Genomic DNA, 27,440 nt, shown 5'->3' on the forward strand with positions numbered 1-27,440 from the left:
CCAAGCGACAGAGACAGCCAGAAGCCCCACCACTGACCTTTTGTTTTTTTGTTTGTTTGTTTGTTTTTCAACGTTTTGGGTTTTTTTTATTTATTTTTGGGACAGAGAGAGACAGAGCATGAACGGGGGAGGGGCAGAGAGAGAGGGAGACACAGAATCGGAAACAGGCTCCAGGCTCCGAGCCATCAGCCCAGAGCCTGACGCGGGGCTCGAACTCACGGACCGCGAGATCGTGACCGGGCTGAAGCCGGACGCTTAACCGACTGCGCCACCCAGGCGCCCCTGACCTTTTGTTAATGGACATGTATGTTCCTTCATCTGTAAAGTTGCAGGCCCTATACTAAGGACGGAGAACAAAAACTGGCATGGGACCGTGCTTCCACATGGACTTCGTGGATCAAGGTGGGTGCTGTTTCGGTGTTTTGTTTGTTTCCTTTACAGTCAGATAACAGGTACGTTTTTATACACGCAGGGAGGAAGGCAGGGTTGAAAGAGGCCGCGGATACACTTCAGAGGTCAAGGAGCAGCTCGCAGGAAGACGTGGCCTCCCAACACCCAATTCCAAAGACCGAGGCCAACAGGGTACCAAAGGGAAGCTGGTGAAGGTGCCAGGCCTGCGGAGGGCGGGGCGAAAGAGCCCTCGGGGAGGCTTGGGAGGGGCTGAGGGCGGGGCCTGGGCTGGGCGGGCATGGGGGCGGGGCGGAGATGCCGGGGCGGCCCCTGGGCGGGGCTTGAGCGGGGGCGAGGCCGATTCTGGTGAGTCGCTCCGCCCCGGCTTGGGCCTGCACCTGAAGTGGCCAGAGCCCGGGCGCTGAGTGCGGCTTCTTCTCCCGCCCGGCTCCCGGGTGGCGGTGGCCCACGGGAAGTCCGAGTGGGATGCGGCTGACGCGGAAGCGGCTCTGCTCGTTTCTCATCGCCCTGTACTGCCTCTTCTCCCTCTACGCAGCCTACCACGTCTTCTTCGGGCGCCGCCGCCGGGCGCCGGCCGCGTCTTCTCGGGGCCTAAGGAAGGGGGTGGCCCCGGCGCGGGAGAGGCGCGGCCGAGGTAGGACACTGGGTGGCCGCAGACCTGGCGCTCGGGTCCGGGAGTGCCCGCGGGCTCCCGGGTGCCTCTCGCCTCCTCCCGCCCTCGGTTGCCAGCCGTGAGCTCGGGCTTGAGGCGTGTGCGGGTGCCTCAGTCCTCGCCCGAATCTCGCACGCCATCCTCACTGCCCACCCCCAAAGCTGGCAGGGGCGCACTCCTGTATAGCACGTCTGGAGTACGCAAGGCGTGGCTGGTCGCCCAGTTCTTGGAGATGCAGCTGGGTTTAAGACCTCTATTTCCTCATTGAAACAAAGAGCCTTTTCTAATCATGCAGTGACTTGGGAAGGCCTGGGCGTTTTGCCTCCAAATTGTGATCTTCTGTCCTGTGTTTTGACCTATGTCAGATTCCGACTCAGATTTCTCTCTCCCTTTTTCCAGAATTTTGCACAACAGTCTAAAACTGTTGGACACTTTACATTCCGAAGTCAAGTTTTTATGTGTAGGATACGTGTGTATATACAACCTATAAAGAATTGCAAAAGGTAAACTTGTAGCTTGATACGTGCTATCCAGTTATTGTAGGTTTTATTTGGGAGAGAGAAGTTTGTGTCTCCTGTTAACATTCTAAGATCTTTCAGAATAAAGATTTAATAAAAATTAAATTTTGACTTCCTTTTTTTTTAATTGTATGTGTTTAACTAGTTCAAATTCAGTTGCTTTTAGCACTCCCTAACATCTAATTTAAATGGCTTGAATTTATCTACAAGACTGCTCTACCTTACTGATAACACTGTCACTCTTTTTAAAACACAGAACAATCTACTTTGGGAAGTGAAGAATGGAATCCTTGGGAAGGAGATGAAAAAAATGAGCAACAACACAGATTTAAAACTAGTCTTCAAATATTAAATAAATCCACAAAAGGGAAAACAGACTTCCATGTACAAATCTGGGGCAAAGCTGCCATTGGTAAGTTAATGTATAGAGCTAAGACATGTGAAAAGAATCCTAAAATGGACTTTATTAATATTAAATTAATTTATCTTAATACATTTAGGATATGTCATCATTTGTTAATTAAGGCGTCATGGTGCTTTTTTTTTTTTTTTTACTTAATATTCCTCCTTTCTGTTAAACAATATCTGTGTAAATATAAAGACATGTACATAAATATCCTATTGTTGGTCTTTAGCAGAGTACAGATTTATTTGTGGACACAAAGTAGAATGTAAGCATTATTATGTAGAAATGCCCATGTCCTCTGAATTTTCATGAATCTATGTGTTTATGGGATACTTGATGCACAAGTATAAGATGTGGCCTCTGTACTTGATGGCCAAACAAGTTTGGGAAACACTGAACTGAACAAAGTTAAACAAGGTTCTTTATTGCAGGACAATCTCAGAGCCTTTAATATGTCTGTGTTCATTATACATATGTAAAATGGGGATATGGTATATAGTTGATTAAACTTGAATGCCCACAAAAGTATTTTTGCTCTATCATAAGAGTCTAGTGTTCCAAGTTATATATTACACTCAATTAAAGAATGGGATCCTCAGAGTTACAAGAGTCAGAAAGAATTTAGTGAATTAAAAGAAACTTTACTGGACCTTTAAACATAAGTTGGATTTATGTACAATAAGGGATATGGATAGAAAGGGCCAGACCGGAAGAAAGTAATTGGAGAATGATGCTTTTGCCTTTAGCGTTTCATAAATTCATTCGCCCTTGCATCCAAATATACATCCTTGAAGATCACCCCTGACCTCCCAAGCTCCAATCAAATTCTAGCAATTTTTTCTTTATAAAATCTCTAATATTAATTTTTCTGTAAATTACCACTTCCCCATTCTAGTTTTTAAATTAAATCTATATCTTAACAGGTTTTCATGTTTTTAGACTTTTCTCTGTTTTTTTTTTTTTAAGTTTATTTATTTATTTTGAAAGAGGGAGCAAGAAAGAGAGAGAGCAGGGGAAGGGCAGAGAGAGGGAGAGACAGAATCCCAAGCAAGCTTTGTGCTGTCAGTACAGAGCTCCAGTCGGAGCTTGACCTCATGAACCATGAGATCATGACCTGAGCTGAGATCAAGAGTCATATGCTTACCCTGCTGAGCCACCCAGGCACCCCTGGACTTTTCTCTTTTCAATTCAATAAGCACAAAATGGCCAGCTGAGTTTTTATCAAACACTACTTTTCATCAACCTATTTCCCAGGCATAAAGGATTGTAATTCCATTCCTATTCAAAAAGGAGGGGGGCACCTGGGTCCCTGGGGGCACCCAACCTGGCAGTTGGGTGTTGAGCGACCAACTTCAGCTCAGGTCATAATCTCACAGTCTGTGAGTTCAAGCCCCGCGTCTGGCTGTCTGCTGACAGCTCAGAGCCTGGAGCCAGCTTCAGATTCTGTGTCTTCCTCCGTCTCTGACTGTGCCCCACTCACACTCTATCTCTCTCACTCTCAAAAATAAGTAAACATTAAAAAAAAAAAAAAAGGAGGAAAATGAAGTCATGGTCCAAGCAATTCTTAAATCCAACCAGGCAAATCATTAGGTTTTAAGGCCTGAGAATAATCTGTGGCTCAAAGTTGCTTCTAGTCTTTTGGCTCTACCTCTGTAGAGCCATCCTTTCTTTTTCATGAATGGTAGCATATGCTTGCAGCTCAATGGTTTTTTTCAGCCTGCTGATAGGATTTTGGGAGTCCAACACCCTTCTTTCATTTCAACATTTCTGTGTCCCCTCTAATCCAAGCTAGCAGTGTTTCTGCTGATACAGCATTCTCAAGTCTTTGTGGGTCTCCCATGTATGTCACTCCATTACACAAGAGCTCCTCCACAGGTCTTTCCTGGGTAATCCCATCTCTATTTCTGCCTTCTACTGAGATGGCTGAGGAGATCCATAGATGACACACCTAATATCCTCAAAGAGCCCTCTATGTGACTGAATATTTTAACCTTTTTATCCCTTCTGAGGCACTAGCAAAAAAGATATTCACCTACATCCTTGGCCTTTTTTCCAGAGCATGCCTTCCTGACAGTGAATCTCCTAGTTTTCCACCTCTTTTGCAATTGAATAGACAGAATTTCCCAAATCATCAAGTCCTGGCTCCTTGCTTTACAGTTTTTCCCTCAATCACTCTTTGCTCTCACATTTACTATAATCAGCAAGAAGAAACCAGGCCACAGCTTCAATACTACTTGGAAATCTTTTCAGCTAAATATCCAAGTTTATCATTTATACATTCCACTTTCCATATAATTTCTGGACACAATTCAGCTAAGCTTTCTGGTGCTAATATAACCAGGATCCCCTTTTCTTCAGTTTCTAATAGCATGTTCCTCATTTCCTTCTGAGCCCTCAGCAGCAGCACTTTTAACATGCATATTTCTACCAACAGTCTGCTCAGATATTTATAAAAACCAACATAGGGGTTCTTTTCTACTATACTTTTTCATGTGAGTTCTCACTAGCCGAGTCACTAACACCCATACTTCTACCTATAACCTGTCCAAGGCAATCTTATCTAGCCATTTTTTTTTAAATTTATTATTTGAGAGAGAGTGAACAGGCAGGGAAGAGGCAGAGAAAGGAGAGAGAATCCCAAGCAGGCTCCACGCTGTCAGCACAGAGCCCAACGTGGGACTTGAACTCACAAGCCATGAAATCATGACCTGAGATGAAACCAAGAGTTGGATGCTTAACTGAGCCATCCAGGCACCCTTCTCATCTAGGCATTTTTAAGTCCTGCTCCTCAAAATTCTTCCAGCCTCTCCCCATTACCCAATTCCAAACCACTTCCAGATTTTTAAGTATTTGTTACAGTAGCATTCCATTCCCAGGTGTCATAATCTGTGGTTTCCTATAGCTGCCATAACCAGTTACCAAAAATTGAGTGGCTTATACAACACAAATTTCTCATTTTTTTTTAATTAAGAAATAATTGACATTTAACATTATATTAGTTTCAGGTGTACGACATAATGATTCGATATATTTACATATTGTGAAGTTATCAACATAAGTCTAGTTAGTATCCATTATCACACATACGTGTACTTTCTTTTTCTTGCGATGAGAACTTCTAAGATCTACTCTCTTGGAAACTTTCAAATATACAAAACAGTATTATTAACTATAGTCACCGTAAACTTAGAATCTTACATTTTTGAGGGTAGAAGACTAAAATGTGTCCACAAGGCTGTATTCTTCTTAGAGGCTTTCAAGGAGGATCTGTTTCCTTGACTTTTGCAGCTTCTTGAGGTTACCCAAATTCCTTGGCTCATGGCTCCATATCACTCTGACCTCTACTTCCATTTTCAGACCTCCTTCCCTTACTCTGACACTCTTGCCTCCTGTTTGTGAGGACCCTTTGCTATATAGGGCCCATCCAAATAACCCGGGATAATCTCCCTGCCTCAGCATCCTTAATCACACATAGAAAGTCTCTTTTGCCATGTAAGATAACATATTCATAGATTCTAGAGATCACATCTTAGGACATACTGGGTGGACAGGGAGGCATTATTTGGCTACCACTTTTGGAAAGCTGTATCTGATTGGCTAGGTATTGAAACACGGTTATTTTGTGTATGTCCTCTAGTTCCCCGGGGCATTCTTACACATCTGTCAGTGTAAGTAAACCAGGGCTCCCAGGTTACTTCATTGGGTGACACTGCTTTCCTCTCCTCTCAGAGCTTTCATTCAGGTGAGATCATGGTAAAATACCAGGGGCTGCCGTAAGGAGAATGATACAATGGCATTTGTCTGCTGAGGGCATCGTGTGGTGAGGAATGTGTGTTCCAGTGAGGAGGGGTTACTATCTCCTGGATGTAGTGACTGTATACATGCATACCTGAGCCTCTGTGGTTGTGTTTGGCACAAAATCGTGAATCCCCCTAGTTTGTTATGATATAGAAACTAGAAACCGTTCTAATCATATAGTAACTTATATTATAACACATTTCAGGATAAAACAGGTAGTAAAAGTCCAGTGATAATTAGGGGTTTCTCAAATTTAGGGTAAGAAGATTATTGTCCTCATTATAACCCACATTTTGCCACATGTCACACTGTCAACCTCTGAATTCTGTCTCTCACACATTAACTGCCATATTGATGATTTTGAGCTATTGCCTGGTAGAACTGCCTACGAAGGGACCGAAGAGGAATAAAATCTGGTTTCTTGCTCAAATTTATGTAAATGAGCAGAGCATAAACTCATCTCACACACCAGAGTAAACCAGACAGTAAATGGGTTTGTTTTTGTTTTTTTTAATTACCAGGTTTGTATCTCTGGGAGCATATTTTTGAAGGCTTACTTGATCCCACTGATGTGACTGCTCAGTGGAGAGAAGGAAATTCAGTTGTAGGAAGAACACATTACAGGTATTAACTGTGCAACATTAACCTTTGTTGTATTTCTGTGCAATGTTTTATGTAAATACTAGAAGAAAAATAAAATAAGAGGAAAATATATTTAGAGACAGTTTTTGCACTTCAACTTGTGAAGAATAGAGAAGTAAACTCATGAATATATATTTGTAGTTAAAGCTTATCTGAACGTTTTACAAAATGCTTCCTTTTTAAAATTTTGTCTGTTTCATTTTTATTGAAACATTGCTGATTATATGGGAAAGCTCATGCTCCAAATTTTGTAACATTTGATTGTTGATAAGCATTTAACATTCCATATCTTGAAGGAATAATATGTAAACTTAAAAATATTCTCATTTTTCTCTTTTCATATAATAGTCATGTTCACATATTTTTATAATACTCAATTAGTGGGCGTGCCTGAGTAGCTCAGTCGGTTAAGCATCTGACTTCAGCTCAGGTCATGATCTCATGGTTTGTGAGTTCGAGCCCCATGTCCGGCTCTGTGCTGACAGCTCAGAGCCTGGAGCCTGCTTTGGATTCTGTCTCTCCCTCTCTCTCTGCCCCTCCCCTGCTTACCTCTGGGTGTGTGTGTCTCTCTCTCTCAAAAATAAATAAACATTAAAAAAAAATTTATAATGCTCAAGTAGTATCAAAGCTGTTGTTATGAGCTTTGAAAATTTTATAAAAATGTATTTGTATATGAGTTCTATCATGATTTAATTTGTATAGATTACCATTTTAATGAAATACTAAATCTTTTTTTAGATTGCATAAAATTTTTATCTATGATTCCATATTTTCTAAAGATTTTTTTAAGTTTATTTATTTATTTTGAAAGAGAGAGAGAGTGGGAGCATGAGTGGCGGAGGGGCAGAGAGAGAAGGAGAGAGAGAGAATCTCAAACAGGCCCCATACTGTCAACGTGGAGCCCAACATAGGGTTCAAACCCATGAACTGTGAGATCATGACCTGAGCTGAAACCAAGAGTCAGACCCATAACCAATGAGCCACCCAAGCACCCCCTAAAGATTTTTAAACAGGTAGAATTAAGATTGTTTGATTTAGGAAAAATGTGATCATTTTGCTATATGAAAGAGTGCTATTTTCTATTAGATTTTGCTTTCTTATTGAAATAAAAAATAAAAATAATTATTTTTAAATGCTTATTCCATATAAAAATTGTACTACTAGGGGGAAAAATGCCAACCAAAGATTCAGGTTTGTATTAGCATTCCGTTTATTTCCCACAGAAATCAAGAAGAAAAGCTATGGTTAATCTCAATTTCATTTGCATTTTCACTGCTCCTTTCATTCTCTGTTGACTTTATACACACTTGGAAAACAATTTCATTTCATGTATCTTTTCAAAGTAGTCATTCTTGAAAAGTAAAGACGGACTATAAGTAATACCCAATTTATATGAGGGTTGTTTGATTAAATATGGAATCAAGATATGGGGTTTAACTACATGTAGTACTACAGGTCTCTGTTTCAGAGGGAAGAAATGACTCTGTTCACCATGAATCAATAACACATGTGGTCTGTGCTCAGGATATGAATACATTTATGGTAAACTGAATTTTTGAGTCAGCCTGATGAAATTCTGCACACTGCGGGGGCGCCTGGGTCGCTCAGTCTATTAAGCATCCAACTCTGATTTCAGTTCAGTTTGTGAGTTTGAGCAACGCCCCCCCCCACCCCCACCCCACCGCAGTGTCCATGGGGCAGAGACTGCCTGGAATTCTGTCTCTCCTCTTCTCTCTCTCTGCCTCACCCCCACTTGTGCACATGCTCTCTCTCTCTCTCTCTGAAACAAAACAAAACAAAATTAAAGAAAAAAGAGCATGTACTGCAGCCAAAATATCTGAGTTCCAATTCCAGCTTTACCTCTTTATTTTTTAGTGTTTATTTACTTGTTTTGAGAGAGAGAGCATGCTAGCCGGGCAGAGGCAGATAGAGACGGAGAGGGAGAATCCCAAGCAGGCTCCGTACTATCAGCACAGAGCCTGACAAGGCTCGATCCCATGACTGGGATTATGACCTGAGCCAAAATCAAGAGTCAGCTGCTTAACTGAGCCACCCAGGCGCCCCCCGCTTTATCTCTTATTAGCTGTCTGAACTTGGGTAAATCTCTTAACCTCTCTGCCTGGATTTCCATAAATTTAAAATATGGCAAATAATAGTTTCTATTTCACAGGATTATTTTGAAGCTTAAACATTAACAGATATAGAGTGCTTAGAACAGTATCTGGCACATAGTAATCACTAAAGAAGTCTTGTGTTGTTACTAGTTTTATTATTTTTACTATTACTTAAATAGGTACTGCAACGTCTCCCTACCTTTCAGTTCCTTCTCTGTGTTTCCAGTATTGAATATTATCTCACCTTCATGTTCCTTCACATGATACATATAAAGATACATTCTTTATATTAATACCTTCAATTAGGTTACAAGCCAGCCTGGGACTCAATCTGTCTCTTGAAGAAACTTTGCCTGTCTCTACTCATAGCTATCATAGATTGATTTACAGTTTCGTTTCATGAGGCAACTTCATTTTTAATTTCTTAGGAGGAATCTTACCTCTGTTCATCATGGCCTTTGCTCATCCTTAAAAGACTGCATTCAAGACCCTATAATATCCATGTGCAGCCATTATATAAGATATATAAATGACTATCCATTTGATAAAATGAAAGCTAGATGCTAAATTACTTAATTTATTGTCATCAGGGCTCAATTATGGTATTTTCAATGAGCATCTGCTACTTAGGAAAAAGTTGAAAACAATGGAGTGCCTGGGTGACTCAGTTGGTTAAGCGTCCGACTCTTGATCTCAGCTCAGATCTTGATGTCAGGGTCGTGAGTTCAAGCAGCACGTTGGGGCTCTGCCCTGGACATGAAGCGTAGTTGAAAAGAAAGAAAAGGAAAGGAAAGAGAAAGGAAAGGAAAAGTTGGGGAAAAAAAGAAAAAGTTGAACTTATTTCTAAAGATCATGATAGAATAAATATGTCTGATTCTATTTTTAGAATTTCTAGACATTACTAGTATAAGAAGTTAGGGAGCTCACTACTCATCACAATGAGTGAAACCTTCTTTTAAAAGAGGATTTTTAAAACTACTAAGTTTTAATTTGCATTTCATAAAATTCACCCATTTGGGGGCACCTGACTGGCTAAGTCAGAGGAGTGTGGAACTCTTGATCTCAGAGTCGAGTTTGAGTCACATGTTGAGCATAGAGGTTTCTAAAAAAATAAATAAGATTTAGGGGTGCCTGGGTGGCTCAGTCGGTTAATCATCCAACTTCAGCTCAGGTCATGATCTCACAGTTTGTGAGTTCAAGTGCTGTGTTGGGCTCTGTGCTGAGAGCTCAGAGCCTGGAGCCTGCTTCAGATTCTGTGTCCCCCTCTCTCTCTCTCTGCCCCTCCCCCACTTGCACTCTGTATCTCTCCCTCAAAAATAAATAAACACTAAAAAAAATTTTTTTTTTACAAAAATAAAAAATAAATAAGATTTTTAAAAAATTCACCCATTTTAAGTATATGATTCAATTTTTTTTTAGTATGGTCGGCACACAGTGTTACCTTAGTTTCAGGTGTACCACATTGTGATTCAACACTCTGTATGTTATGCTGTGCTCACCACAAGTGTGGCTACCATCTACGTAAGTGAAAGCTTTATATGTAATATTAATGGTTACTGGGACTACCTTTAAGTCAAACACTGGACCATAGATCAGTGAGGGTTTCAGATAACATTCTCACTGGTAAACAAAGACAATGTAGTTAATCTTTCATAATTCGCATTCTCCCACTCTAGCCATGCGAGAATGAGAGTGGGACTATTCCATCACAAACGTTGAATTGGCAAGGTATGGAGTCACGATGGTAATGCCGACCACAAAAGCAGGGTGAATTGCAGCAGCTATTCAAATGTAAAGGCCGCTCATGAATTCAGTATACCTAGTTCGTAAAACCAAAATTTTAAAAACTGTTTATTAATCAAAATTGATATAAAATTCAGTGCCTAAGAGACGTGTGGACAGTACAGCTTGTGTATTCTTTTTTTTTTTTTTCTAAGATTTTATTTTTTAAGTAATCTCTCCACCTAGTGTGGGGCTCAAACTCACAACCAGGAGATCAAGAGTCACGTGCTCCACCGACTGAGCCAGGCACCCCATCTTGTGCACGTTTTTGTTTTTGTTTTTGTTTTTGTTTTAGAGAGAGTGGGAGTGAGGGGCAGAGGGAGAGAGAGAGAATCCCAGGCAGGCTCCAGCATGGAGCCTGACACGGGACTCAATCCCACGACCCTGGGATCATGACCTGAGCCAAAATCAAGAGTTGAAAGTTAAACCAACTGAGCCACCCAGGTGCCCCAGCACTTACAATTCTTTTAAGTTTATTTATTTATTTTGAGAGAGACAGAGTAGAAGAGAGAGAATCCCAAGCAGCCTCTACACCAGCAGCACAGAGCCTGATGGGGGACTCGAACCCACAGAACTATGAGATCATGACCTGAGGCAAAACCAAGAGGCAGACACTTAACTGACTGAGCCACACAGGCACCCCTGTTCTTTTTTTTTCTTTCTTTTTTTTTTTTTTTTTTTTTTTTTTTTTTTTTTTTTTTTTTTTGGTGTTTATCTATTTTGAGAGAGAGAACAAGCCGGGGAGGAACAGAAAGAAAAGAGAGAGAATCCCAAGCAGGCTCTGCACCATCAGCACAGAGTCTGACATGGGGCTCAGGGTCACAAACCGTGAGATCATGACTTGAGCTGAAACCAACACTCAGTCACTTAGCTGACTGAACAACCCAGGGACCCCTGTACTGATTCGTATCTTATTTACTTATTTTACTTAATTTTTTACTTATTCTGGCATTTGCCAGACTCATAGCTGGCAAATTAGTAGTCTTATCTATAATTCTATTAATATCATAGTGGTGTGTATATAGTGTTAGTTCAGTAGTACTTGTTGAATTTAGAAAAAATGAAACAATAATAATTACATTGGATTCTAAAAAATATATTCGGTTCATACTCAGCTTAAAACTCAAAATTTGAATGATTTCTCTGGCCTTTCTACATGTTGAAAGTACCTGCTGGGGGGCGCCTGGGTGGCTCAGTCGGTTGGGCAGCCGACTTCAGCTCGGGTCATGATCTCGCGGTCCGTGAGTTCGAGCCCCGCGTCAAGCTCTGTGCTGACAGCTCAGAGCCTGGAGCCTGTTTCGGATTCTGCTTCTCCCTCTCTCTGACCCTCCCCGTTCATGCTCTGTCTCTCTCTGTCTCAAAAATAAATAAACGTTAAAAAAAAAATTTTTTTTAAAAAAAGAAAGAAAGAAAGTACTTGCTGGGAGGAGATATTTTAACTAAGCCAAGGAGAAGAGAAAAAATATTGGAAATTATAAGTCCTGACTATTAAATATATGCTAAGAAATGCAGAAGAGTAAATCACTGTTCTAAAAATTCTGTCTATGAGCTCTTTAAATATGCTTGTTCTTCAGTTAATGGAATTTTATGATTGTTTCTTGACTAATAACCTTAGAAAATGAAAATGTACTTTTCATCACGCGTGAATATACTATAATATCTCATAAATAAGTCCTACTTTATATAATAAATGTATAGCTGGAAAGTTATGATTAAATTGAACTTTTGTAACTTGATTCATACTTTACATGCAGCAAGAGAATTTAAATAAATTGGTAGGGCAAATAACTCCCTGAGAGAGAATTATACTTATTCATCCAGCATCTACCGAGGCCTATACTACTTGTTCATACTAGGCTCTAAGGATTTCAAAGTGAACAAAATACTTTTCTCTGGCCCCAGGGAGTTCACAGACTAGTGGTTGAAACAAATACATAAATAATTTCCATACTCCATATAAAGCATATTGATAAGGATGTGAATACTCTATCGTGTTAGTAGGTAGGGAAATACAGAAGAAGGCAACTAACCCAGTCTAAGTAGAGTTGTAGAGTTGGGGGTATGATGCCTATCAAGAAAGACCTCCCAGAGGAGGTGACCGCTGAGCTGAGTCTTCAGAGATTAGTAGGATTTAGCAAAGCAGTGAGAGGAGAGATTATATTCCCACAGAGGCAACATCAGAGACTAAAAACTGATAAATAGCCATTTTGGTCATGGAATTGTAGACCATTCAGAACCCCTGGGGCATCATGATGGCGTGGGGTACCTGAGATTGGGAGTTCAGGGCAAGGGGCAGATCATGGTGGACCTCATGTGTGCCACGTTAAGACTCTTGGACTTTACTCTTGGGCAGTGAAAGCAACTGAAGATGATTAGACAAGATAGTGGTATTGTCGTGTATGTTTTTGGTGTAGATTTCTCTAGTAGCCATGTGGAAAAATGATTTCAAGGAGACAACTGGGTGCAGGCAGACCAGTTAGGAGACTATAAGTATCCAACAGACCAACAGATATATAACTAAGGGGTGAAATAAGAATATGCTGGCGCAGTTGGAGCCAGGGACAAGTTTGAGAAATATTTTGGGGCCCAACTATCAGAATTTAGGGATTATTAGATGTGAGGATGAGAGCAAGAAGCAAATCTGACAACCCCCTCGTTTCTAGCCTGCATGACAGGATAGCTGGTGTGCTATCAAAATAGCAAATACAGGAATAGGAGCAGGTCTGTCCACTCCTCTCCAGCTCACTGCACAGCACCTGCTTGACTCCCTGTTTCTCAACAGACAACCCTGCCTCCTATTTCCTCAAGAAAATTGAGTGTATCCATGATTATATTCTCTAACGTTCACCTTCTGATCTCCATCTGACCCCTCACCTAACCTTATGTCTTTCCCTAGCTCTGAGACTTCCTGGTTCAAGGTTAATTCCCTCCGCATGTGCTTCCCTTCTGCTCCTTCCCAGACCTTGCTCTCTCATTCATCTTTAATCTTTCACTCACTATTGCTTTCCCACCTTCTCATCCAAACTTTCAAGAGCGTCTGCATTCAGTATGCCCAATTCCTCACTTCTCACTCGCTGTCAACCCACAGCAATTTGACTAACACACCTCCCAACACACACAAAACTATTTGAATCTTATAGGATTTTTCTTTTACCCCTGAAGTTTCTTTACCCAGGTCTGTGTTTCCAAGACTGTGTACGGAGGCACCCTGGGGCACCATAAAATATATATTTTTAAAGATTTTATTTTTAAATAATCTCAACACCCAATGTGGGGCTCAGACTCACAACCCAGAGATCAAGAGTCACATGCTCCACCGACTGAGCCAGCCAGGCACCCCAGCACCACAAAATATTTTAAATATTTGTGGGAAATACGGTTATACTTCATATCTGTCAGACACCATGCAAACTACTGGCTCGAAGTAATTCACAGTTTCAACATTAGATCCCCCTACATTTATTTCAGTGATGTCATATCTTTGTGGAGCTGGGTTTTCCATGGTTGCTGTGCTAAAATTCAAGTACTGTGCAAAAATCAATGTGGGACAGGGAGTGATAGTGGCAGTGTCCATTCTGACTCAAAAGTTTGCAAAGGTGTGTAGTCGTCAACAGGTGCACACATCCATCTCATTATAAGGTATTTGTGGTTAGTTAAGAATGAAATAGGAGTTTTTTTTTTTTCTTTCAGTGTGTGCCTGTTATTTTTCTAAGTGACTTTTGGGCAGTTAGGACACAAATACTAAGTAGTTTGGATTTAAAGTACTTTTTTAAGTGTACTTATTAGAGAGAGAGAGAGAGAAGGGGAGGGACAGAGTGAGAGGGAGAGAGAGAATCCTAAGCAGGCTCCTCGCTGTCAGTGCAGAGCCCAATGTGGGGCTCCATCCCAGGAACCATGAAATCATGACCTGAGCCAAAATCTAAAGTCAGACGCTTAACCAGCTGAGCCACCCAGGCACCCCTGGACTTAATGACTTACCATACTGAACCATTACTCATTTCTTTTGGCTAAAAAAAAATTACTGAAACACTGAAAGTGCTGGGAATGAGGAAAGTTTAGGAACCTCACATTTACACCTCAGCTCCCCATCATTGACCCTGTGGCTCACACCATTACCTAAACATGACCTCGAGGTCTGGAAAGCCGATTAGTCAGAGCATGAGAGCCACGTTCCTGCTGCTGGAACATAAGAGCACTCTGCAAAAGAGAGCTGTGGAGATTCCAAGACTAGTCCAATGAGCCCCAAGTGAATCAGACCTCATTTCGTTAGTTTATGTGAGTCAATAAAATTAGAAGTATTCCTTTCACATGAAAGTGACATTTGAGCACAGCTTACTGTACTATTTTATTTTAACTTACAACTAAAACCAGGTACTAAAACACTTACTGTAAGCTCCCAAGTTAATGACATATGAACAAAAGTTTTGCAATGTCCATCTAAGTTAATACTGTGCAAAGTTATCTTTTGGTTTCTTCCTATACAGATATGGCATATTTCTAGTTATTGGAGACCTTTGTGATAGAAAGGCCCAAAACATTATGAGTTACTGAAATTTTTATAAGCTAGGTAAATATAGTTTACCTTTTCTGGCTAAATTATAAAATGTCTTCTGTCTTTATCTGTTTCTGTTTGGCTTAAGGTTTTTAACTTATTTAAAATAGTCAGCACCCGGGGGCACCTCACTGGCTCAGTCTGAAGAGCGTGCGACTCTTGATCTCAGGGTTCTGCGTTCGAGCCCCATGTTGGGTGTAGAGATTACTTGAAGATAAAAAAATCAACTTGTGGCAGTGCCCGTGTCACCGCCTCTGCATTGGCTCCACACAGACAAGGCAAAAGATGTCCAGCCTTACGGGGACTGAGTGGTGTATCGATCCTCTTGTTTTCCAGAAGTATCCTGGAAAGGAGCTTATTAACAACTGCACACTCTCCAAGACAGAGTCCCTGAGCTTTCTGAATACAGAACTGGCTGCCTTCACAAAGCACTCAGAGGACCCTGGTGTCCTTGACCTCACGATGAAGAAACTGGACCTCAACTCTGATGGGCAGCTAAATCTCCAAGAATGTGTTAACCTTATTGGCAGCCTGGCTGTAGCTTGTCATGACTCCTTTGCAAGGTCCACCCATTTCTAGAAGTAAATCCAAGGGGCTCTCGGGCCTGACTTCACACCACCCCCTTTCCTTCAAAGAAGCCTCAATCTTCACCTCCTCCTCGCATCCTACACATACCCTGGGCCCAGAGCATCCACCACCCTTTTGCAGGCCAGTCCTGCTGGTAGTTAATAAAGCAACAGCGTTGGGGCGCCTGGGTGGCTCAGCCAGTTAAGCGCCCAACTTTAGCTCAGGTCATGATCTCATGGCTCATAGGTTCAAGGCCCATGTTGGGCTCTGTGCTGACGTTCAAAGCCTGGAGCCTGGTTTGGATTCTGTCTCCCTCTCTCTTTAACCCACCCCTGCTCACACTTTGTCTCTCTTTTTCTCTCTCAAAAGTAAATAAACATTAAAAAAATTTTTTTTAAAAGTATTATTTGCAGGTTATGGCTTTGAGGTATAAAGCATTTTTCAATTGATATATATTTATTTCTTTATATAACATTGTAATAGATAAAACACTTGCACAGTGTTTTATAGTTCAATAAACACTAACATGAGAATACATATTAAATGCTATATTAAGTGATACAGAATAAAATTGCTATAGTAGTTTACATTAAAGGGGAATCAGAAGAGGAAGGTAAAGGTGGAAATGTGTTCCAGGAAATATAAGTAATGAACAAAGGCAGAGAGGCAGATAAGTTTGTGATTTAAGGGTGTATGGGAGAATGAGATTACATGTGGGGAGTGGAACTAATTTAGTCAGAAACAGTGGATTGTAAGGATAAAGGATAATGGTTGTAAAGCACTTAATACAATATTGGTCATGGAGCTTTCACTCAGTGTATGTTGTTAATCTGCGAAACAGCAGGAAACAGTATTATATCTGTACTTCAGTTTTAATTACATACTACTATAAATAGAAAAAAACTGGAAGTAGACATGACAAAATGCTGTCTAACCCTGTTTTGGGAATTATGGGCACAGAATTATGAGTGATGGAAACATCTTTTGAATTTTCCAAGTTATTATAATAACCGTTTGGTTATTAATAACCAAACTAATAAATGGTTTTTTTAATTATAAACCTATCTTAAAAAAGAAAGATGTAATTTTAAAAACAAATGAACTTGCAAAATTTGAATACTGAATTTACTTATCTTATTGTGCTTTTAAACAACGCTATTGCTTTTTTTTTTAACGTTTATTTTTAAGAAAGAGAGAGACAGAGCATGAGTGAGGGAGGGGCAGAGAGAGAGGGAGACACAGAATTCAAAACAGGCTCCAGGCTCTGAGCTGTCAGCACAGAGCCTGAGGGGGGCTCAAACCCATGAGTCGTGAGATCCCGACCTGAGCTGAAGTTGGACATTTAATCAACTAAGCCACCCAGGCACCCCTGTAACTTATAAATAATACTTTAAAGCAGTTATATCAAGGATGAGCAATGACAGGTAAAGATATTATCTCTCAGGGCATAAAGGCTCCTGGTATTGTTAGATAATCTTATTATAAATTATCCTGATAAAAACATTTTTAGACACAGTCTTATCTAGTTAGAAATTGAAATGAAATATTAGATAAGTTCAATACTATCCTTAGTAAAATGTTTTATGTCTTTTTAAAAAAATAGTGCAGAAGTCTATGTGACATTCTTTAAAATAGTTTGGGCACATGATATATATGTACTTAAATGTCAAATAACTAAGCTTGAGGCCCATCTCTACCATTGCCTATCTAGTGTTACTAGCTTTATATAAGTCATGTAACCTTTCTCAAAATTTCCTTTTCTTCCTTTGTAAAACTGACCTAGGGTAGGAAAGCAAGACTGGAAGACTTCATGTGCTCTAGGAATTAGGCCTCCCTATAAATCTAAAGGAGAAATTAAATGTTCATATACTACCAATAATAAATTTTTAACCCTGTCATAACTATTATCATGATCCCTAAAGTATTCTTTACCTCGCAGATTTTGCAGATTCTCTTAAATTGCTAAAGAATCATTGAATCATTGGCCATCTCAATGCTAGGTACTGTCCAACACAAAACACAGTTCTCATTCTCGTAGGTTACTGTCATTGTGTAATAAAGTCATAGAATCCACACAGTATACATACACACAAACAAAATATATATTTAGGTCTTGGGTTTTTAATATTATCTACTAACTCTAGTATTTGTTAACCATAGTGCCATGGAAACAACCTCTGAAGTAGATAGGTCTTAACTTACAACTCAGTGTTGCCATTACAAGTTGTGTAACTTAAGCCTGATTTCCCAAATGCAAAGTGGGGATTAATGTGCTGCGGAGTTGATAAAGGTTAAATGACAACCTATGCAAAATGCCTATCATCTATATAAAAGGCATTTAATAAATGTTAGGTTTTTTGTCCAACAATAGTAAGCAATAAAAGCAGGATTTCAGCATAATTGTACTAAAGACTCTGTCAGGTTATGGGGAGCCTGACTGGCTCAGTCAGTAGAGCATGTGACTAATGATCTCAGGGTTGTAAGTTTGAGCCCCATGTTGAGTGTAGAGATTACTTAAAAATAAAACCTTTTTAAAAATAAGATGGGGCACCTGGGTGGCTCAGTCAGTTAAGCTACCACAGGTCATGATCTCACAGTTCGTAGATTTGAGCTCCGCATCGGGCTCTGTGCTGACAGCTCAGAGCCTGGAGCCTGCTTCAGATTCTTTGTCTCCCTCTCTCTGCCCCTTCCCCAGCTCACACTCTGTCTCTCTCTCTCTCTCAAAAATAAACATTTAAAATTTTGTAATAAAATAAAACAACCCAGTCAAGAAATGGGCAGAAGACATGAACAGATACTTTAACAAAGAAGACGTCCAGATGGCCAACAGACACATGAAAGGATGCTCAACATCACTCATCATTAGGTAAATACAAATCAAAATCATGATGAGATATCACCTCACACCTGTCAGAATGGCTAAAGTTAGCAACATAAGAAACAACAGGTGTTGGCAAGGATACCAAGAAAGGGGAACCTTCTTAAACTGTTGGTGGAAATGCAAACTGGTGCAGCCACTCTGGAGAAGAGTATGGAGGTTCCTCAAAAAAACAAAAATAGAACTACCCTACAGTACAGCAATATTCAGTATTTACTCAAAGGATACAAAAAATCATATTCGAAGGGGCACTTGCACCCCAATGTTTAGAAGCAGCATTATCAACAATAGCCAAACTATGGAGAGAGCCCAAACGTCCATCAACTGATGAATGGATAAAGAGGATGTGGTATATATATATATATATATATATACACACACACACATATATATATGTGTATGTGTATATATATGTGTATATATATGTGTATGTGTATATATATGTGTATAATATATGTGTATTATATTATTATATATATATATAATGGCCACCAAAAAAAATGAAGTCTTGCCGTTTGCAACATGGATGGAGCTAGAATGTATTATACTAAATAAAATAAGTCAGAGAAAGACAAATACCATATGATTTCAGTCATGTGGAATTTAAGAAAAAAAAAAAAACAGATGAACACATGGGAAGGGGGAAAAAAAAGGAGAGGGAAACAAACCAGGAGAGACTCTTAATGATAGAGAACAAACTGAGGGCTGATGGAGGGAGGGAGGTGGGAGATGGGCTAGATGGGGGATAGTTTTTAAGGAGGGCACTTGTGATGATCACCAGGTGTTGTATGTAAGTGATGAATCACTGAATTCTACTCCTGAAACCAATATTACACGGTATGTTAATTAATTAAAATTTAAATAAATTACCCCCTCAAATGGAAAAAATAAAATAAAAAATAAAATCTTTTTAAAAATAAAGACTCTAGTAGGTTATATGGTTTAGCAGGTTATAAAGAATCCAGGACCACTGTGACTAATTTTAACATAGCTTAAAGCTATTTTTTGTATTTAACACTTAGGTTAAAATAATTTAGAGGCAAGGGCACGTGGGTGTCTCAGTCAGTTAAGTATCTAACTCTTAATCTCAACTCACATCTTGATCTCAGGGTTGTGAATTCAAGCCCTGCATTGGGCTCCACACCTAGCATGTGGAGCTTGAAAAATAAAAACAAAAACATAACCCACAGCAGACACATCCTTTAAAAAAATAAATAATTTATGGGGCGCCTGGGTGGCTCAGTCGGTTGGGCGGCCGACTTCGGCTCAGGTCATGATCTCGCGGTCCGTGAATTCGAGCCCCGCGTCGGGCTCTGTGCTGACAGCTCAGAGCCTGGAGCCTGTTTCAGATTCTATGTCTCCCTCTCTCTGACCCTACCCTGTTCATGCTCTGTCTCTCCCTGTCTCAAAAATAAATAAAACATTTAAAAAAGAAATTTTTTTAAAATAAATAAATAAATAATTTTAAAAATAAAATAATTCAGTGTTGTTGGTTGTTCTAAAGGAGCACATAATATAAAAATGTAAGTTATGAAACATGTCTGTTCCTTTTATTACTTTTTTATTATGCTAAGGAGCACATTCTCATTTACCCATCACTGAGAACTAAAAAATTCCCATTTGCTTCAGATATTTAACTTCCCTCTTAAAAGAATTAAATATTCCCAGTAAAAGGGAAGCTTTCTTTGTACTGTTCCCATTTCTTTTCTCTTCCTGCTCTGAAGCAACCATTGTAATGAATTTGGTGTGTATCCTCCCATTCAGATTTTTATATTTATACTTATAAAATTTAAGCATAATTTTTGTATTATACTTTCAAATTTGCACACAAATATCATATTCTGTGGGTATTCTGCACCTTGCTTTTTCCCTTAACCTTGTGTTTTTGAGACTTAACCTCCATGGATGTTTACACCAGCATCCGTTTCTCAGTTCATCACTTACAATTCATTCAGATAAAGGCATAATGACAACTCACACCCTAAAGAGGATGGGAACTACTGACCTAAACACCTTTCCAGTGTAAACTACACGGAGTTTCATACTGTTCAACTGTGTTTCTTTGCTTAACGACTCAAACTCTAGCCAGTGCTTATTTTGAATGTGGTTAAAAACAACAAAGCTGCCACATTTTTTTTTTCTTTTTTTGTCTTTTTTTTTTAAGTAGGCTCCATTCCTGTGGGGCTTGAACTCATGACCCTGAGATCAAGAGTTGCATGTTCTACTGAGTGAGCCAGGCAGGCACCCCCAAAGCCACCACATTTCTGATTATCATATGCGATTGATCTGCATACAACCAAGCTTCCCATTAATCAACAGCCATGCTCTATCATTCAAACATGTTCAAAGAAACTTGTATTAGAGAAATTATGTTTCTAGAAAGAATGTAGGTTACATCTCATTGTAGATTTTATATAAAATGATTTAAAACTTCTGATATCAGGGGCACTTGGGTGGCTCAGTTGATGGAGCAGCCAACTCTTGATTTCGGAGCAGGTCATGATCCCAGAGTCATGGTAATGAGTCCCATGTCGGGCCCCACACGGTGCATGGAGCCTGCTTTGGATATTCTCTCTCTCTCTCTCTCTCTCTCTCTCCCTCCCTCCCTCCCTCCCTCCCTCCCTCCCTCTTTCCCTCGCCCTCTGCTGCCTCCCCCACTCATGGGCACATGCACACACACACACACACACACACGCATCTCTGTCTAAAGTAAAAACAAAAAATAGTTAAAAAAATAAAACTTCTGACATCAAATACTTTTGTTCTGTTTTTTTTTTGTCTCTTGTTTTTGTTTTGTTGTTTGTTTTTAACAGCTTCATCACTGGCCCAGCTGTAGTCCCAGGGTATTTTCCTGTTGATGTGAATAATGTGGTACTCATCCTAAACGGAAGAGAAAAAGCAAAGGTCTTTTATGCCACCCAGTGGTTACTTTATGCACAAAATTTAGTGCAAACTCAGAAACTCCAGCATCTTGCTGTTGTGTTGCTTGGAAACGAACATTGTCATAATGAATGGATAAGCCAGTTCCTCAAAAGAAATGGAGGCTTTGTGGAGCTGCTTTTCATAATATATGATAGCCCCTGGATTAACGACATGGATATCTTTCAGTGGCCTTTAGGAGTGGCAACGTAAGTACAAATATTATTACGTATTTCTAGACCCTAAGACCTGAATTTCTGAATCAGGAAAACGGTGCTTTAAATTTGTAATAAACATAGTTCTGGAATCATCTGGGAAGCCACGTACAATCTTTTCCATGGAAAAAAAATCTGGTTTGGTCTCAGGCTTCAGTAATAATAATAATGTTTTTTAGAGTATTTTAGCATGTTATAAGGAGAGCATATAAGTTATTAGGGGTTTTTTGTGTTTAAAAACTCCAAATGTATAGGATGAATTTTCAAGTTTATCAGTAGTGCCCTAAAGAGATGTTTAACTGGGGCAGCTGGGTGGCTCAGTTGGTTGAGTGTCTGACTGTTGATTTCTGCTCAGGACATGATCCCAGGGGCATGGGATCAAGTCCCATGTCAGGCTGCATGCTGTGTGTGTAGAACCTGCTTAAGATTCTCTCCCTCCCTCTCTCCCTGTGCTCATCTCCCCCTCTCCCCAGTTCACATGTTCTCGCTCTCAAATTAAAAAAAAAAAAAAAAGACGGTGAATTGTTTAACAGAGAACAGCAGACCTTCTTAAAACAATTTACAGAATCTATATAATTTATAGTAAAAACAAACAAAATTTTACTTGACAAACAATATGAAATCAGGAGCATATGGTATCTTGAGGGTTTGAGAAGATCATAATATGCTCAGATCTGCCACTGAGACTGCTTGAACTGGCACAAATTTCTTCTATAATAAGAGGGGCTAATTAAGTAATAGCTAACTAAGGCTTCTGAAGATGTCTATACAGTCTTTATAAAATGGAAAGCTTATTTTTTATCTTTCTGTTAATAGAGGGCTTTTAATCAAGTTGACTTTAAGGTAAGTTAAACTTAGATCAAGCACTGCTGCATAAACTTCCTAAGAGCAGGGGATTTGTCTCTTGCTCACACTACCAGCAGAGCCTGGAACCAACCAAGGCTGCACAGAGTAGACAATAAATACTTGTCAAATGGATGAATTAGGAGAAATCTCACCAACATGCGTTTTGAATTAGATACTCATTGTTCATTACTATCACTTGTTACCAAATGTGACCTTAAACTGCTACTTGGTTGGCTACACAAATATCATCAGATAAGCATATTCACAAGACCTATTTCCTGGCCCATGCTGCAGTATTTCAACTAAGTTTGTGGTAGAACCAGACCAAAAGATTTATATTAAGTATAGCCGGGTATAAGACCCTTTGAAAAATCTATCCCTTGAGTAGAGCTCATACTTATAAAATGCTTTGAAACAAAATTACCCTTTTGCAGTAACACTACATGGGCTATTCATACGGTTTCCGTACATTGAATGGAAACTCTTTGTAATTCTGTTATTGTTGGACTAGGCCAGTACTTTTTTATAGATCAGTGACTTCCAACCCAATGCACCTTTGCCCCCCAGGAAACATTTGGCAATGTCTGGAGATATTTTGACTTGTTACAAGTGGAAGGGGGAGGTGACAATGGTATCTGGTGGACAGAGGCCAGTGATGGTGTGAAATATCCTACGATGTACAGGACAGTCTCCACAACAAAAAGTGAACTGGCCCAAAATGGCAATATGGTACGGTTGTAGCGCAGGTGCACAATTTGGTGTCTATTCCAAATGCCCATAAGAATGGGCTGATTGCAACAGGCCTCTCCTGCATGGCTGCAAGGCTTTTTCATTTGTTTGTCTTTGTAATCTACTTTAAAAGCCTTTGGAGTTGGAGCTCTTTGCTACAGCAGTATGTGTTCTGTAATCTTTCCATCACCTGGCTAAAACAGTAATTAAGGGACACCCGGGTGGCTCAGTCAGTTAAGCGACCGACTTCGCACAGGTTGTGATCTTGCGGTTGGTGAGATTGAGCCCCGCATCAGGCTCTGCACTGACAGCACAGAGCCTGCTTAGGATTTTCTCTTCCTCTCTCTCCGCCCCTACCCAGCGCTCGCTCGCTCTCTCTGTCTCTCAAAATAATAAAAATAAGACAAAAAATATAACTAAAATAGTCATTAAATCATGATCATTATGAATGTAGATTATACTCTGAAGGTATTTCAACCTTCCTTATAACTACAAGCGTATGGAAGTTGAGGAATATAAAAAACAAAAGCACTTCATGCACTTAACCTCTATATCAATTTTGTAAAAGGTGCCAGCATGAGGGCATTTTCTTTTTAAATTTTTTTTAAGATTTTATTTTTAATCTCTTATACCCAACATGGGGCTTGAACCTGCAACCCCAAGATCAAGAGTCCCACACTCCAATGTGAGGTTATTTTCTTAAGTCAGTAGATTAAGGGACTTTTCCCAAGTAAGCTTGGAAAATTACAGTTTGGAGTTTAGAAGATCATATTTGAAATCTCTTCTCTCTGTACCCTCATGCTACCTAAGATGTTAGGTTATGATAATTTGCCAATCTGATCGTCATACGTTGTTAACTCCTATGTACTTATTTTTGTAGATATAGGAATTTTCCTGTGGTGGAGGCAAGCTGGTCAATGCTGCATAATGAAAGGCCCTACTTATGTAATTTCTTAGGAACCATTTATGAAAATTCATCCAGACAAGCACTAATAAACATTTTGAAACAAGATGGGAATGCTAAGCTTTGTTGGGTTTCAGCAAGAGAACAGTAAGTTCTATGTTTACTTGATTCACCCACTTTGTTCTCAGATCTGAGAGTTGCTCTATGTAGCAGCACAGGTTTCCAAGGAGACTTTGTTAACTTCATTCATACCAGTCTTTCTGCAGAAGAGATATTGGTAGTTAAAGCTGTGTAGAAACTGGGTTTCTATCATCCATCCTGAAGAGGAATACTAGTAACTGTCCTATGCAGATGTCAATTTTTAAGATTCCACAACAGTATCTGTTAGCTAGACCTGACACACAAGACATTATGAGTGCCAGTAAGATCTTAGGTTCATCCCTGAGATATTCAGCAGACCAGATTCAGTGTTCCAAGACTGGCATGAAGTACTCCTCTCATCTTCAGAACCTGACACCACCCTGAGGACAGGAGGACAGGACATGCTATTCTTTGAATCTCCAGATCCAACATAAGATCCTACACAAAGTAGGCCAAGCATAAATGGGGAGTGGATGGATGGTGGGTGGATGGATGGATGGATGGGTGGATGGATGAATTTAATAGGTTAACTTTCTTCCATCTTTTACATGGTAGTCATGAAACACATGTTCATGGAGTGAAGGAAGGAACTTTGGAATTATTCATTTTGTTTTTAAATAAATGCGGTTTTGTGTGTAATCGAAGAACTGCCTAAAAATGTCCTTCCAGATCTAGAAATATACTAATTGTAATAGATACTCTCTTTTTGAAAGCATAACTCCCAATTCTACTGTTAGTGTAACCATACTATATCCATTCAGTCAACAAATATTTTTCAAGCAACTGCTGTATGCCAGAAACTATCTTAGCCATGAAGGATACAGCAGTGGACAAAACAGTGAGAAGTCCATGCCCGCCTAGAACTCACATGTTTGTTGGAAGAGACAAACCAATAAAATATATTGTGTGTCAGAAGATGATAAATGCCGTGTAAAACGAGTTGAGCAGAGGGGAGATGTAGCAAGGACTGGGAATTAGGAGTAGAGCATCGGATGTTCTAGAATGGCCAAAGAAAGCTCTAGTGTGAAGATTACATGCAAACATGGACCTGAAGAAGGGGGGGGGGGGGCTCCCGTGTCTATTTAGGAGAAAGGTAGTGCAGGCAGAGAGAGCGCAGATGTAAAGAGCCAAAAGGGACAGCATACCAGGAAAGGAATGAGTGAAGGCAGTGAAAATATCAGAGTTCATTGTAGGAATAGAATTATTCTTGTAATTCCTCTCATAGCATTGAGCCAGGAGGTGGAGTGGGTGTCCTTCTTGCTTCTCATTGCTGCTTCCAGACCATTCTCCCTTTTTTCCTCCCTAAAATCTCCCGTTTTAAATATCATTCCCGCAGAGAAAACCTTTCATTGCTCTTCCTCTTTGAAATCATTTACTGATCCTGGGGTTTATCTCCTTCAGTCTCTGAAGAGTTTAGTTCTGGCACACTCCCACTCTCTCTGATGTTACTCTGACATAACTCTTGGTGATGCCCAATCTATACAGATGGCCCTTCCATCACCTTTTTCTTACCCCCTTTATCCAGTGATCCGGTTCTCCATTTGGTTTGGCCATTCGGTGTCATGGTCGTTTCTTAGACCTTGTCATAGCACATACTGTGTCTTCTCTGTGATCTCAAGTCCCAGCATGTCTCTCTGTAACCACCATTTTCTGTTATTCCCTCTCAGTCCCTGTAAATATTTGACTCCAACAATTTGGCTGAGATTTATAATTCATTGTTCCTGCTACTTTTCATTGTCCTTTGCTCACCTCATCTCTGCTTTCTTCTTTTCCCCACTTAAATTTCATAGTCAACTATGACTGGTATACATTCAACTCCCTAGTTCCCTAATGGAGCAAACCCTAACTGGTTAAATCCAGCTCTCCTATCTGCTCTATACCTGTACCAGGCAGCCAAACACACACAACATGCGTGCACACACACACACACACACACACACACAGAATTGTGTCAGTAGACATAGCTTTAAATACATGACCTTGACTCTCAAGTGCCCTGCAGTCATACATTTCCCTTGTCTGTGTATTCTCCACCTTTCCCACAAGACTGTTTCGTACCTTCTTCTCCCTTCCCAGTCACCATTACCTTCCGACCCTATTGCTTATTTCACTGAGAAGATGGGAGCAGTCAGGAGAGAAGGTCTAGCTTTCTGACAGGTCTCTCAGCTTCTACCCTTGCCCCTGGACAGTCTGTTCTCACCACAAGGGCCGGATTAATTCTGATAAAACATGGGTCAGGTCAGCCACCCCTGATCACAACCCTGCTTGATGGGATGCTCTGACTTCATCTTCTACACCTCTCCCCCTCAGTCACTCTGCTTCAGCTGCCCTGGCCTCCTTGCTGGTCCTTGAACTTGCCAGGCACACACTGTCCCATGGCTTTTATGCTTGCACTTCACTAGATTCACCCCTTCAACATCTGCGTGGTTTGCTGCCTCACCTCTAGCTCTGTACTCAGAGGCCCCTGAGATGAGATGCTCCCTGATTACCCATTTAAATCTGCAACGCTGCTGGCTCAGAAACTCACTCCTCACTTCTCTGCTTTATTTTTCTTCATGGTACGTAATTAACACCTAAGCAAGATACTGACCTGACTTGATTACTATCCATTTCCACCACTAGACCTAGAATATGAGCTCCATAAAGGCAGAATTTTGGAGGGGGAGGTAAGGAAAGGAGACCTGGCACACAGAAAATATTGGCGGGATACACATTCATTCAGAAATTTCAAGGTGACTACTAGATTTTAAACATGACCAGCTGTAAACTTTTCACATTCTTAAATATTTTCAATAAATCTATTTGGGCAAGATTTTATCTATTTCTTCTGCCCGTCATCTCTAAAATGTGTTTACCATTTCTTACAACTGACGTTTGCTTTCACAAAAGACTTGCTTTAGTAAAGTGAAAACTACAGTTATTTTTCTGATTTGTTTAGGTGGCAGCCTCAGGAAACAAATGAAAGCCTTAAGAATTATCAAGATGCTTTGCTTCAGAGTGACCTCACATTGTGCCCAGTAGGAGTAAACACAGAATGTTACAGAATATATGAGGCTTGCTCCTATGGCTCTGTTCCTGTGGTAGAAGACATAATGACAGCTGGCAGCTGTGGAAATACGTCTGTTAACCATAACGCTCCTCTGCAGCTACTCAAGTCCATGGACGCTCCCTTTATCTTTATTAAGAACTGGAACGAACTTCCTGCTATTTTAGAGAAAGAGAAAACTCTAATTTTACAAGAAAAGATTCAGAGAAGAAAAATGTTACTTCACTGGTATCAGCACTTCAAAACAGAGCTAAAAATGAGATTTACGAATATTTTAGAAAGTTCATTTTTAATGAATAATAAAGGGTAACTGTGAATTA

General features: G+C 40.1%; 1 protein-coding gene across 1 annotated transcript; it reads left to right on the forward strand.

Moving 5' to 3' along the window:
- The first annotated feature begins 757 nt into the window (after positions 1-757).
- Positions 758-27,440, forward strand: RXYLT1 (ribitol xylosyltransferase 1). Its single transcript, XM_049625901.1, has 6 exons — positions 758-1,045; positions 1,838-1,993; positions 6,307-6,409; positions 21,134-21,448; positions 23,910-24,080; positions 27,013-27,440. The coding sequence occupies exons 1-6, from the start codon at positions 877-879 to the stop codon at positions 27,428-27,430; spliced, it is 1,332 nt and encodes a 443-aa protein (XP_049481858.1). The 5' UTR covers positions 758-876; the 3' UTR covers positions 27,431-27,440.

Source organism: Panthera uncia, chromosome B4 (assembly GCF_023721935.1).
Source record: "Panthera uncia isolate 11264 chromosome B4, Puncia_PCG_1.0, whole genome shotgun sequence".
Classification (NCBI taxonomy): Eukaryota; Metazoa; Chordata; class Mammalia; order Carnivora; family Felidae; genus Panthera; species Panthera uncia.

Coding starts and splice junctions, on each gene's coding strand:
- RXYLT1 (XM_049625901.1), top strand. CDS start 877: ATGCGGCTGACGCGGAAGCGGCTCTGCTCGTTTCTCATCGCCCTGTAC. Junction 6,410..21,133: donor GTAGGAAGAACACATTACAG/GTATTAACTGTG, acceptor TGTTTTTAACAG/CTTCATCACTGGCCCAGCTG. Junction 21,449..23,909: donor TGGCCTTTAGGAGTGGCAAC/GTAAGTACAAAT, acceptor TTATTTTTGTAG/ATATAGGAATTTTCCTGTGG.